General features: G+C 41.2%; 1 protein-coding gene across 1 annotated transcript in view; it reads right to left on the bottom strand.

The window, feature by feature from the left end:
* Positions 1–9,595, bottom strand: part of galk1 (galactokinase 1) — an 11,540-nt gene extending 1,945 nt beyond the window's left edge. The window contains exons 1-7 of the mRNA XM_024263380.2: positions 9,347–9,595; positions 6,962–7,151; positions 6,771–6,890; positions 6,419–6,554; positions 6,164–6,345; positions 4,942–5,092; positions 4,707–4,869 (exon numbers count right to left, since the gene is read on the bottom strand). Coding sequence (XP_024119148.1) covers positions 4,707–4,869; positions 4,942–5,092; positions 6,164–6,345; positions 6,419–6,554; positions 6,771–6,890; positions 6,962–7,151; positions 9,347–9,517 — 1,113 coding nt within the window. The 5' untranslated portion in view covers positions 9,518–9,595. The remainder of the gene's footprint in view (positions 1–4,706; positions 4,870–4,941; positions 5,093–6,163; positions 6,346–6,418; positions 6,555–6,770; positions 6,891–6,961; positions 7,152–9,346) is intronic.
* Between the last annotated feature and the right edge of the window lie 1,645 nt (positions 9,596–11,240).

The raw sequence follows: 11,240 nt of genomic DNA, 5'->3' as shown, positions 1-11,240 counted from the left end.
TGCTGTAAAAGTAAAGGCTGGAAGTCTATAATATTAGGAAAATGTAATAAAGACAGTTTTTTTAGTTGTAATTAGTATTCTTATGTTACAACTTCAAAGAAAAATATCTCAAAATGAGGCTTTTTACAGCAATTTATGGGTTAAAATAATGAATATTTAAAGACTAATTGATTTTAGGTCACGATTAATTAATTGCACTAAAAGATTAAACACATGACAGTACAAGACAAAATCACAGTTCTTAGTTTGTTTAAAAAAAGAGGAAAATAACAGTCTCACCTACTAGAGGTTTACACTGATGCTGTAATAATCTGGTTAACCTCGGATGTGGACGTGTAGGATTTGCCCCTCCCACTCACACTGACAGAGTCCGTTCTGAATTCTGCTCATTTTACCATCGTTATTCAAAATCAATGTGAGGTTCGGGCCAAACAGCCTGAGAGCCTCAATGTGCAGCGCAGGATCTCTGTCGGATTAGGGACTTTGTACCCACAACTGCTGAGACCCCGGGATGTCCTGTGGGAGAAATCCCACACAACGGGTCCAGAAAAGCCCCCCGTGCGCTGAAGGAGCTCGAGCAGAGCACGTGCACAGCTCTCTGAGCCGTGAAGTAGGCCGACTTGAAAATTGAGAGTTGGGGGAGGGGAAATTGAAGGCCAATACATCACACAAACACGTGCTCTCTTTATACTCCAAACACCACAGTGGGGGTCGAGACCCGCCCTGATCCACAACATCACCTGAAGAACTGGTTGGACAGAAACTGACAGAAACTACCCCCTGAAAGGAAAGCTTCCTCTTTGTTTCATAAAAGGTTTTTTATATTTAATTGTGTTAACATGAACCAATGTGGCAGTTACCCCCCCAGCAGTAGAAACCAAACACCCCCACCCTCCATGCTTTCAGAGGATGAAGCACACTTTTGTTTACTTTATGATAAGACAACTCCTCCCAGAATCCAAACAAGAAAAACCAGAACTTGTTCTGATGCCTCAGATCCGTCCAGGTCATTAACTGTATATGAGAACTGGACCGAGTTACCCCTCCCCCCTCGTGGTTCAAAAGGAAACATCCTCAAGAAGCCAAAATCCTATTACTCCATCATTGTATTTGTCAAAATTGTCATTGTTGCCCTGATACATTTTTATTAACACGTTCTTAAAAACCCACATTTTTGTTTAGTTCAAGTTTTTCAAGTTAAAAACTGACCAATTGGACGAAATAAAACACGTAAAAGTATCAAATCAAATAGTCAAAATGTTTAATTGACAGATTTAGCTTAGCTCACTTTTAAGCGGTAGGGGTGTGGACTTCCAACAAGTTCATTTCTAATTGGCGAGAGTGGTTGCCATAGAAACATTGACTCAACCGACCTGGGACAATCACTGCTTACGGATGTCACCTGGGTCCAACATGGCGTCCATATTGTGAAAAAATGGCGACTGAATCGACTATATTTAATTGGAGCCAGAAGTAAGTAAGTAGGTGACATCACTCAGTTCAGTTTTCATATAGTCAATGGTTGAGGTCCCAGTCCTGGTCCATGTCAAGCAAGTATTATGAAATATTATGAAAACCAAAGGTAATCTTGTGTTTTAAAATGTTGTGATTAAAATTCTTTAAAGAAAAGAAACTTTTTTTTTCATATATATTTTTATAAATAATATAATTTGACACAATGAATGCTTTTTTCTACTTAAACTGTAAAAAGTTCAAAAACTTCAGGGACTTTTTTTCAAAGCTCAATTTAATTAAAAGAGTTAAATGTTTGACAGCTTAGTTAACATTATGCTGATGACACTCGGTTTTATTTGTCTATTCAACCAGCGGATATCTCCCAGTTTACAAGACTTGAAGCAATTTTAGAATCAGGTTGTTGTTCTTGAACCTTCAGGGACTCACTTGGTAACAACAGAATCACACTGGATGACATTACCTCGATCCAACGGTGAGAAAACAAGCCGAAAAACACACAAGTTTGTGGACCAGGATGCACTGCTGCACTGACGAGAGTCTAAAACTGCAGCACATTTGATGACTCATCGTGAAGGTCTTTGAACTTCCAATCTGGACTTTAGATCCTAACACAGTCTGGCAGCTTGGAGGGAAAGGTCTCTGAAAGTTGGGTTGAAGGGGTATAGGTGTGCTCCATAATCAAGAACTGTGAGAATTACATAAATCACAATCTAAAAGTCAAAACTTGACCCAACCTGGTCACATACTTCTGATTCCACGGTTTAAAATGATCGTAGCTGAAGTAAGGACTTGTAGTGGCAGATCTCCAACAGCAGAGGGCGTTTCTGGAGGAAATCTGCCTCATCCCACAGAAAGGAAAAGACTGAGAATCCCTCTGGTGGACCCAGGGAGCCATGGTGGAACCAGAGCAGTTGGATCTGTTCAGAGGCCCAAGTATGGAGTCAAACATCAACCTATGTGTGGATAAGGTTAAAGTGGAAAGTTCTCTGTTGTTGTAAATAAAGGGGGTTGAGATTCAACAGGGGACTGAATCCGGCCCCTCTTTTTTTAGAGGACAAAGATCCTTCTGCTCTAGTCGGAACGCTGGCTGCAGCAGTCGCCAGGTTCAGAACGACCCGAGTGGCTGATGTAAGAAGAAGCTGCTTCAAAGGGTGGTGTGTGTGTGTGTGTGTGTCGAGGGGTGGGGGGGTCATCCTTACAAATGCAGGTCCGTCTACTAAACGTTCCAGGTACAACCTGAGCCTTTATCCTGTCTCATTGTGGAGGGCTGAATGGCGCCGGGCCGCAGCGGCACCATTAACAGGACAGTGAGGGCTCTGTGTGGACTCGCAGCTCTGACCCCTCCCACCGCCACTACCATCCACACACATACACACAGAGTCAAGCTGTTTGAGCAACACTCAGGGGATGAACTTTTATCTCTTACAAGGACAGTCAGAAAACTGGAGGCCATCAGGTAGAGTTTCCTTTCAATCATTCTGCAGAAACCCGGCCAATCAGGGGACAGTCAAGAACCCAAAGCGAGAAGATCCAATTCTTTCTCTCATCAGCGATCCCAACCAGGATTCACCTGATCTCATCTTTTATGAAGAAAAATGTTTCTATATTCAATAGAGCTCTCAACGTTAACGCGTTAATGCGCGTGATTAATTAAAAAAATTAACACTTTAACATTTATTAATGCTAATTATTAACACTTCCGTCCGTTCAGGTTTCCACAGCGTGCATTAATTTCTGATGATGCACCCTTCACTGGGCATTATCCCACTCATAACATGGTCACTAAAAAAAAAGAATAAATTTTTAGCAATTTTTTCTTGTTATTTTTTAGGTTTAGACCACTTTTTCACAAAAGGAGGACTATTTGATAGGTAATGTGGCCCGTTGTCACGGTAACAACGAGTCGCTGAGCCGGAAGCGATTCGACTGCAGTGGCAAAAAAAAAGCGAATTATATGCTGATCGGCTCGATGGGTTAAATAAAATTCCTGCTTATCTTACTGTTGATGTGTTTTGTACACACAAGTCAAACTTCTGAGTTAACGCTTTATAAATGTAAACATTTCAGACAGTAAAAATGAAGGGAAACATTTTCTCTGTGGCCTGTTTTTGTACAAAAGCTATATATCATTGTATAAAATTTACCTTGTAAAACATTGCGATTAATCATGATTAATCACAACCCAAAAGTGCGATTAATCAGATTAGTTATTTTAATTCATTGACAACCATAATATTTAAACAACTAAAGGAATTGTTAAACATGTAAATATTTATGTTTACTCACAAATGACTAAAGGAGTTAACATAGGTGTGGTAGTACAGGTGATTTGGAAAAAAAATTGTATATCATTATCTCAACAACAATATATATCACGATATATCACAAAAAAATTTATTTTTAGTTACTCACTAAAAAAATGTAATTACATACTTTTCTCTGACTTTATTTTTCAAGAAACAAGTAACTGAATAGTTATAAACGAAAAACGTTTTTTTAACTGCACAACAGCTTGAAGTTTCTTAGTAGGAAAATACATTTTTGCACAAAAGTTCAGCAATAAAAATAAACAAATAAGAACAATAGAAATGATAGAAGAGAAATTGCACAATAGACACTTTTCTATCACCCCAACGATGTTAATTGTTATATCGCCCAGCACTACCCTGTGGTGGTCTGTATTGGTGGATTTGGGGTTGGCAAATAACAAACCCACCTAATTTGTTATGCATAAAAAAGAAAAAATCTATATTTTATTTTTTTTAATATCGTCATAAACTAAAAATGGAAAAATAACATTTTTAATAAAAGGCAAACCGGTTTGTTCCAGTCAGTTAAAGCGTTCTGTTTGGTTAACCTCCATTTACTTCTGTCCAAATCACTTGATTTAAAAGAGAACAAATGGGAGATGGTTTGGTGTGATCTGTAATGTCTTAGTCTGTCCACACGAGGTCATCCTCACTGAAAAAGAGCTGGAAAACACCCTCAGAAAGTGTCGAGTCGGCATCTCGTCTGCCCTACAGCAAGCCAAACTTAAACACGCGTGGAAGTCCGCTTTGTTTAGAAGTTTGTAGATGAATCTATTAAGCATAAATAATCAGATCATACAAGGAAACTAAAAACATTCACTGCTTCAACAACTATTTGACTAATATTTGTACCTTTGACAGTCCTTCCCCTGCTGGGGTAAACAGCAAACATGGGATCATGCAGGTGTAGTGTCGACATACCTGCATGTGGAGGATGGCCTTATCGACGCTGTGGGCCTGCAGCAGAGTCACGGTGCACCCGCCGAATCCCCCACCTGTCATCCGACTGCCAAACACGCCGTCCACCTCCAGGGCGGCAGAAACCAGTTCATCTAGTTCTCTGCAGCTCACCTCGTACAGATCCCTGACGGACAGACGGCCAGTGAGCTCCAACGCCGCCACAGCAGCTGCTGCACGCTCGCGCCGTCACCTGTACCTCAGTGAGTCGTGGCTCTCCACCATCAGCCTCCCAAACTCCTTGTAGGCCCCTCTTCTCAGGGCCTCTGCAGCTTGACGCGTCCTCTCCGTCTCCTCAATGACGTGGCGAGCTCTGCGGAAGATCACGTCGTCCAGTCTGCTCCTCACCTCTGCAGGGAGAGGAACGTTTCTCAGAAATCTAACATATATCTAACTGTACTTGAATACAGAACAGAGCCTGAATGCAACAATCTACCAAAATGCAGCACGATACCCCAGTGAAATGCATCACTGTGCCTGAATGCATGCAAATGCAACGTCATATCTGAATACAAAACATCCCCAAACCGCAGCACCTGAATGCACCACGGTGTCCCTGCTGCACCTGAATGTAGCATGGCGCCTAAATGACACAGATTATGTTATAGCTGAGTGCAACATTGCACATTAATGCTGAATGGCAACCTAGTGATAGCCTGTTTTCAGTGTAAGTAAATGCAACATGGACCTAAAACGCAGAGTTGTGCCCAAGCGCAAAACTTCCCCCAAAACAGTAGCATGTCGGTTGAAAGAAACACTGCTCCTGAATGCAGCATAATGTCTGAATATGAATGCCCAATTGCACCTGAATGCAACACGGCATCCTGGTAAAACACTGTAGATAAATGCAGCAAGGCATTAAATGCTGCTTTGCAACAGATTTTTTTTCTACATGCAACCAGAGACCTAAATGTAGTATAGTTTTTGAAAAAAACAAACACATCACCTTAATGCAACATCCCTGCCAAATGAAACTGCTTGATTAAGGAGCTGCACCTGAAAGCAGCATTGCAGCTAAAAGAAATGCAGCACAGTCCCCGATCATCACGTTTACATGTTTCCTCCTATTACCTGAGCAGGCTCTCCATGGCTCTGAGCCATGTTTCAGTCTGGTGCGGATCACCAAAGATGCCAAAAAGAACCAATAAATAAGTGTCTTATCCCTCAACCAGAAAGAGGATCTCTTTATTTTTTATTAACCATATTTGAATTTCAGATGTTTACCAGCTTGAAGAAATTTCTACAGAACTAAGTTAATCTTTGAAGAAGTTATTTTTATCCTGTTTGGATTTTATTTGTCATAAATTTCAATCTTTAAAAACCCACTTTGATGGAAATTGAGTTTTTTGGTGTTTTTAACATGTTCTTGGAGCATTCTTTCTCATGATGGAGGACATATATGAAGAAAATGAAGCCGTTACCTTCCAGCTCCTTCATGGTGGCGTCTCTGAGGCTCTTCTTCCCCAAAGCTGCGGCGGCCTCCTCGCACTGCCGGCGCCTCACAGCGTACTCGCCGCTCGCCAGCGAGTGCTTCACGTTGGAGTTGGTGATGAGGATGAGCGGGCCGGGCAGCACCAGGGGGACCGGGTAGACCTCCAAGGACCTGAGGAGAACCGGAGCAGGGGTGTGAGCTGACGGCGCCGGTACCGAGCAGTTCTGTCTGCGTGTGAACGGACCTGCAGTCGATGAGCAGAGCGTGCCCCTCCTTGCCCAGGATGGAGACCAGCTGGTCCATGATGCCACAGGGCACGCCGGCGTGGGTGTGCTCCGCCTTCTGGCAGGACAGAGCTTTGGCCACGTTGTCACCTCCATCTGCGAAAGAAACTCCGAAAGGTAAAATTTTCAAGAAGTCTGCCCTATAACCCCCCTCCTCACTGACAGATGCAGCAGAGGAGTAATCAGAGTACTTCTGCAGGTAACTTCAAGAGTAAAAGTCATTGGATTTTTTGATCAGAGGTCACCAGATTCTACGCCTCGTGAATGCCTCACCTGTGACCTCTCACCTGTCCACATCGTTTCCACTCTCACCTGGCTTCAGCTGCTGCAGGAAAGTGTAGACGGCCACTTCCAAGGAGGCGGAGCTAGACAGTCCTCCCCCCAATGGGACGCTACTGGCCACCACCGCCCTGAACCCCGGGAGAGGAGAAGCTGCAGCGAACACATCGGTCAAATGATCAAGTCCTGATATTTGTGTTGCTATAGAAACTGAGCCCCCTTACCCCCATAGTGCTGGATGACCCCCTTCACGTAGTTTGCCCAGCGAGGGACACCCGGAGACAGCGCCGACTCGCCCCCAGCCAGGCTGAAAGACACCTCCCGGGGCTCGTCGGCGTCCTCTGAAACCGTTACTATGGTAACGTCCTGGCTGTGGGTGGGACTGCCAACCAGCACGGTGACCAGGGGGAGCGCCTGAGTCGCAAACACACAGCACGATAAATGACTTACAGAATTTTTAGGTTTTACTGGCACATTTCACATATTTTCAAACTGCTGAATGCGCAATAATCTTCAGTCTGGGGGGAAAAAAAAGAACATATGATTGCAGAAATCCTTTCCTGTCAGAGGAAACTGAAAGTAGAACAAAACTTTACCAGTCATGTGACAGATTCTGGGATCTTACTGTAAGCAGGCAAAGAAGGAGAACATGAACAGAATGCATTCATCCTGTCATTTTCAAGAGGCTGTGACAGCTTGTGTACACGTGTATAATATAGTATAACTAAAAGAAGACCATTAGTCATTTTTAACTCTGTGAAGCCCACTACTTTGACCAACACTTTGAAGCAATATAATTTTTTATTAGTTAATGATCTGTTGGGTAACTTGATCGATTTTTGCTCACTTTTAACAACGTTAGCTTGAGATAGAAAAATATTGACATGAGTGTTCAGGATAAAAAGCACCTTTTTAACACGCTGTCTCACATTTGATCCACACATTTTCAACATGGTGTAACTGTATTATAACAAAATCCTTATCAACATATTTTGGCTTATTTCAATACAGAAATTAGTTATTTAAAAAACGAATCACAACAGATGAGTTATTCTTACTAAAAAGTTTAGAAAATTAGCTAAACTTTTTTTTGAGATTTCATGGAAGCAGCCATTTTGAAAAGTCCCCCCCCCTGGTGGAATAAAGATGAACTACAGGGCAGAAAACATGGACTAAGATATATATAAAGTTTTTTGTCATTTAAATTATGTTAATGCTAATGAGATAGGGGTCTCAGAGATGTCTGTATTAAATATTATACGAGGGTTAATGGTTGGGCTTGTTTTCTACCCCTATGTCCCACCACTAAGTTTGAGTTCTGCAATCTCCTGAACCACATGCGGTTCTTTCATCCCCCCATTGTAGCTCTTTGGCTTTGGAAAAATATGGTGGCAACTTAAAAAAAATAAAATAAATTTGTAGTTGTGATGAATTTTGTTTTTGTTAATTAAGTTTTGTAATTTATGTTCAGTCTTTTTATGTCAGATAACTGAGTCTGCTAAGCTTAGTATTAGAATAACACTATTTAATTACATTTACATATGTGGATTTAGAATATATATATATGTGTGTGTGTGTGTGTTGTTTGTACTTGATAGAAAAAGGAGAAAAAGGACAAAGGTCTACCAAAAGTCACAATGACAGAAAATATCAAGTTTCCTTTTTAATTCAAGTAAATCTGCTGCAGACTATTTTATTTTGAAAGTAAGTAGTTAAAATTGCTATGTACTAAAAATATGCATTGTAACTCAACAGTAGAAAATATTTAAAAAGCTTTATTTAAAAAATTAGGTGAATCAATGGCCACAAAAACATAAATAAAGTGTACTTTTCAAAATATAAAAATGGGACTTTGAGGTTCCCGTTGGGTTTTGTCAATAAGAAACTGGACCAGAGTTAAAGGTTGCAGACCCATGTTTGATGATGTTGTAAGAGGAGGAGGAGCAAAGACACAAAACACTAGGAACCATGGTTCCTTTTTCATCATTAGTATTAATCTGGATATTGGGGTTTTTTTAATCAAGTTTTTTTTTATATTTGGGACATTTTTATCTTGATAATATGTTTAAAAGGTTGGTATGCACACTTCTTATAATACATATTTTAAGTTTGTATGATGAAAATATATTTTAAAATGATCTCTTCCTTTTCTTTTTATTAAAATAGCCCTAATTATGTTGAATGTATCAAGCAAACATCTATCAATAACAATTATCTTTTGACAGAAAAATTCTAAGCAATTCTTCTAATAAAAACTATTATTATTATTAGCCCACCAGCTTCCTTAGTAAGAGGGGTATTTGGGACACTGACCTATCATGAAACTCCCACCACCAATTTGGGCTCGTGCCACTTACACCAAAAGATAAACAAACAAACAAACATGAGTATCTGCCATAGACAGTCTAATTAGAACTTACAAGTTCTTACTTATACAGTCAATGGCATCTGCATTAGTTTCTTATTTTGCGACCATATTTAAAGTATTTCCGGTGCGCCCTTCAAAATAAGAGCACAAGCATACCGCGCATGTTGGGGCAGCTGCTGCGGCATGTGGCCGGTGCAACACCCCACCTCCATCCCCACAGAGGAGCAAACTCAGAGGTTACCATCGGCAGCACGAATCCCTGGTTGTAGTCCGTGTGCTCCCCGATCAGGTTGACTCTCCCCGGCGCGCACACCGCCACCTGCGGGGGTTCCTCCCCAAAAGAGCGCGCGAACTGCCGCCGCGCGGCCGCCACAAGGTCCGACACGGCGGGAACCGAAGCCGCCATCGCCATCGGGGTCCCGAACTCTGTAGGGCTGACGGACTGAGAGACTGGGGAACCGAGACCCGGACCTGGAGTGGCGCTTCCTGCATGTTTGTGCCCCTGATTGGTTGAGAGCAGTCACGTGACGCCGCAGCCCGCTTATGATTTAGCAGTCATTGGTTTATAAATCTGGTAAGTCTCTCATGTGACTTCTACACGTAGACTTTATACAGTTAAAGTTGTGTGACTGATCAGAGCTGCATCTGCGCAGATCAGAGCTGTGCCTGCGCAGATAGGGCTGCACCTGCACAGATCAGAGCTGCGCCTGCGCAGATAGGGCTGCACCTGCGCAGATCAGAGCTGCACCTGCGCATTCTCCCTCGCTTTGATGTAGATCAGGGGTCTGCAACCTGAGGCGTATTCTCTGCTGCTCAACAGTAGCCTACATAGTTTCTGTTAAGAAACACAATTCTTAAACTGTAGAATTACATTATAATAACTTCTTTTTTGACACAGAGTGTATTTTATTTTGAAAGGAACTTGTTTGTGCGGCTGTAAGAATAAAATAAATCAAAATTGTTATAAATTGAAAAATATAACATTGTTATAAATCAGTAATTGTAAATATTTAAAAGCTACATTTTATACATATAAATGACTTAATGACCACCAAATTATTTCCGCAAATAAACCTCTATTAAAGACTTTAGTTTAACATTACATAAAAAATGGCTGATCAAAAACAATAAAAACATGATATTTTCTCCTCTGTAGCCATGCATGACTTTTACTCCTTTAAAAGAATTACCTGGACAATCTGGTCTTTCAAGCAACAATTAAAGCTTCTCATTTCAAGGGAAACAGGTTGGTCTGTCTTCCATCACAAATTCAGAAATACTTCCCCCATCTATTGTGACATCAAGGATCTTTGGAAATTTAAAGAAACTCTGAAGAGTTCAGAACATATATTTTATTTTACTTCAATACCCTGTTCATATTTGATTTGAATTTCCATAAAACTCATCTATGCATAAGGATCAAAACCCTATGACCACCCAAGTGTTCGTGGTCACTTTTATTTTGAAACTGCAGGAAGTCAGCATTCTTTTGGGACTGGTTTCTTAAGTTGTGTGAATGGATAGTTGGGCATTTTTAAGAAATGAAACTTTGAGTTTTTTTTAGTTTTACAGAAGCTGAAAGGATGTGAATCAGAATCAGAATCATCTTTAATATCATTGTTGCGAGGACCTTGTGATACAACAAAAAAAAAAACAGTAGCTCTCCAGAAAAAAAGTATAAAAGATAGAGGATAATATATATATAAAAATCTAAATCTCTTCACGAAGGATCGTGCGTAAGTGATAGAAACATAATAATATCTAGGACACAGCAGAGCTATATAGGATACTCTATGGCGGGGGTGGTCCAAAGTCAGTACTTAAGGGCCGGTGTCCTACATGTTATCCAACCAACCTGCCACTGAAGCTCCTTATTGGGTTAACACACTTGATCCAGTAACCAGCAGCAGATTAGGCAGGAGGTCGGCCCTCGAGGACTACATAAGTTTAGACACCCCTGCTCTATGTGATAGAGGGGATGCTCTGTTGGATACGAGGGACTCTATGGGAGAAGGGCGTCTGGTTTGGGTACTACATGGATCATCTCTGCTTTTGCAGATGATGTTATTCTGCTGGCCTCATCAAGCCATGGAACCCCGAAGTGCACTAGGTCAGATCACAGTCGAGTTTGAAGC

Source organism: Oryzias melastigma, linkage group LG19 (genome assembly GCF_002922805.2).
Source record: "Oryzias melastigma strain HK-1 linkage group LG19, ASM292280v2, whole genome shotgun sequence".
Taxonomy (NCBI): Eukaryota; Metazoa; Chordata; class Actinopteri; order Beloniformes; family Adrianichthyidae; genus Oryzias; species Oryzias melastigma.
The sequence above is the reverse complement of the archived record's forward strand: the minus strand, read 5'-3'. Positions and strand labels throughout refer to the sequence as shown.